This window comes from Vigna radiata, unplaced genomic scaffold (genome assembly GCF_000741045.1).
Source record: "Vigna radiata var. radiata cultivar VC1973A unplaced genomic scaffold, Vradiata_ver6 scaffold_146, whole genome shotgun sequence".
In the NCBI taxonomy this organism is placed as follows: Eukaryota; Viridiplantae; Streptophyta; class Magnoliopsida; order Fabales; family Fabaceae; genus Vigna; species Vigna radiata.
The window spans coordinates 31,779-32,637 of NW_014542469.1; the positions used below are offsets into that span (position 1 = coordinate 31,779).

The following is an 859-nucleotide window of genomic DNA, read 5'->3' on the forward strand; positions in this document are numbered from 1 at the left end:
TTAATCTTTAAAACTATATAGATCAAAAGTAAATAATAAAACAATGAGAACCAAGTTTATTTATGTAGAAAATTAGAAGGATATATAAGAGTAACTAAACATATTTTTCATTCTTTTTATATTTACTAAACATATTGGTTTGGGAGATTCTATTGAATTGCATCCAGAATATTCAGATGCAAACAATCCCTTAGGAATTAAGAACATAAAGATGCAATAAATACAAGTGAATGCGACGAAAATCGCACAGAAGAAGCAAATTAAACAGTAACAAAAAGACACAATTCCTATAGTTTTATATCTCCTTATCGATTTTGAACAAATTTTTGGTACACAGTGGCCAAGATGAAAAACTTTAAAAGGGAAATTAGTACATGAAAGGAGCAAAAGAGAAGAAAAAGAAGGTAATTGTAAACATAATGATGAGGAGGATTGATCAGTTGATGTGTACGTGAATGCCTATTGCTACAATCAAGATGGTAAGTATGCAGAAAAATATGATGGCATGAACCAAAATTGCAATCCCACTAGTGCTCATGTTGCCAAACTCAACCACTCTATACCTTGCTGGAAATTGGAATAACAGACCAGGAGACAAGAGTATGAACAAAGCGACTGCAACAATAACTGGTCCCCAATCAGCTCCCATTTCCTTTCACTTCTCAGTTTCTGCTGCTATAGCTTCTGCTTCTGCTTCTTTGTTCTTGCTTGATTGAGAAAACAAGCCAAATATGGAGCATGTGCTAAAGTTGGGGCTTTCTCAATAAGTAGAAGACTTCCTTGGTGGTTAAGGAGAAGGGGATGCCAAACTTGGAGGGAAAAAAGACAAAGGCTAAGGAGAGAAGAAAGGTATGTTAAT

At 34.5% G+C, this 859-nt stretch overlaps 1 protein-coding gene across 1 annotated transcript; it reads right to left on the reverse strand.

The window, feature by feature from the left end:
* Positions 1 to 231: 231 nt before the first annotated feature.
* Positions 232 to 859, reverse strand: LOC106780125. Its single transcript, XM_014668378.2, has one exon. It carries the CDS (start codon positions 647 to 649, stop codon positions 437 to 439), a length of 213 nt encoding a protein of 70 aa, XP_014523864.1. The 5' UTR covers positions 650 to 859; the 3' UTR covers positions 232 to 436.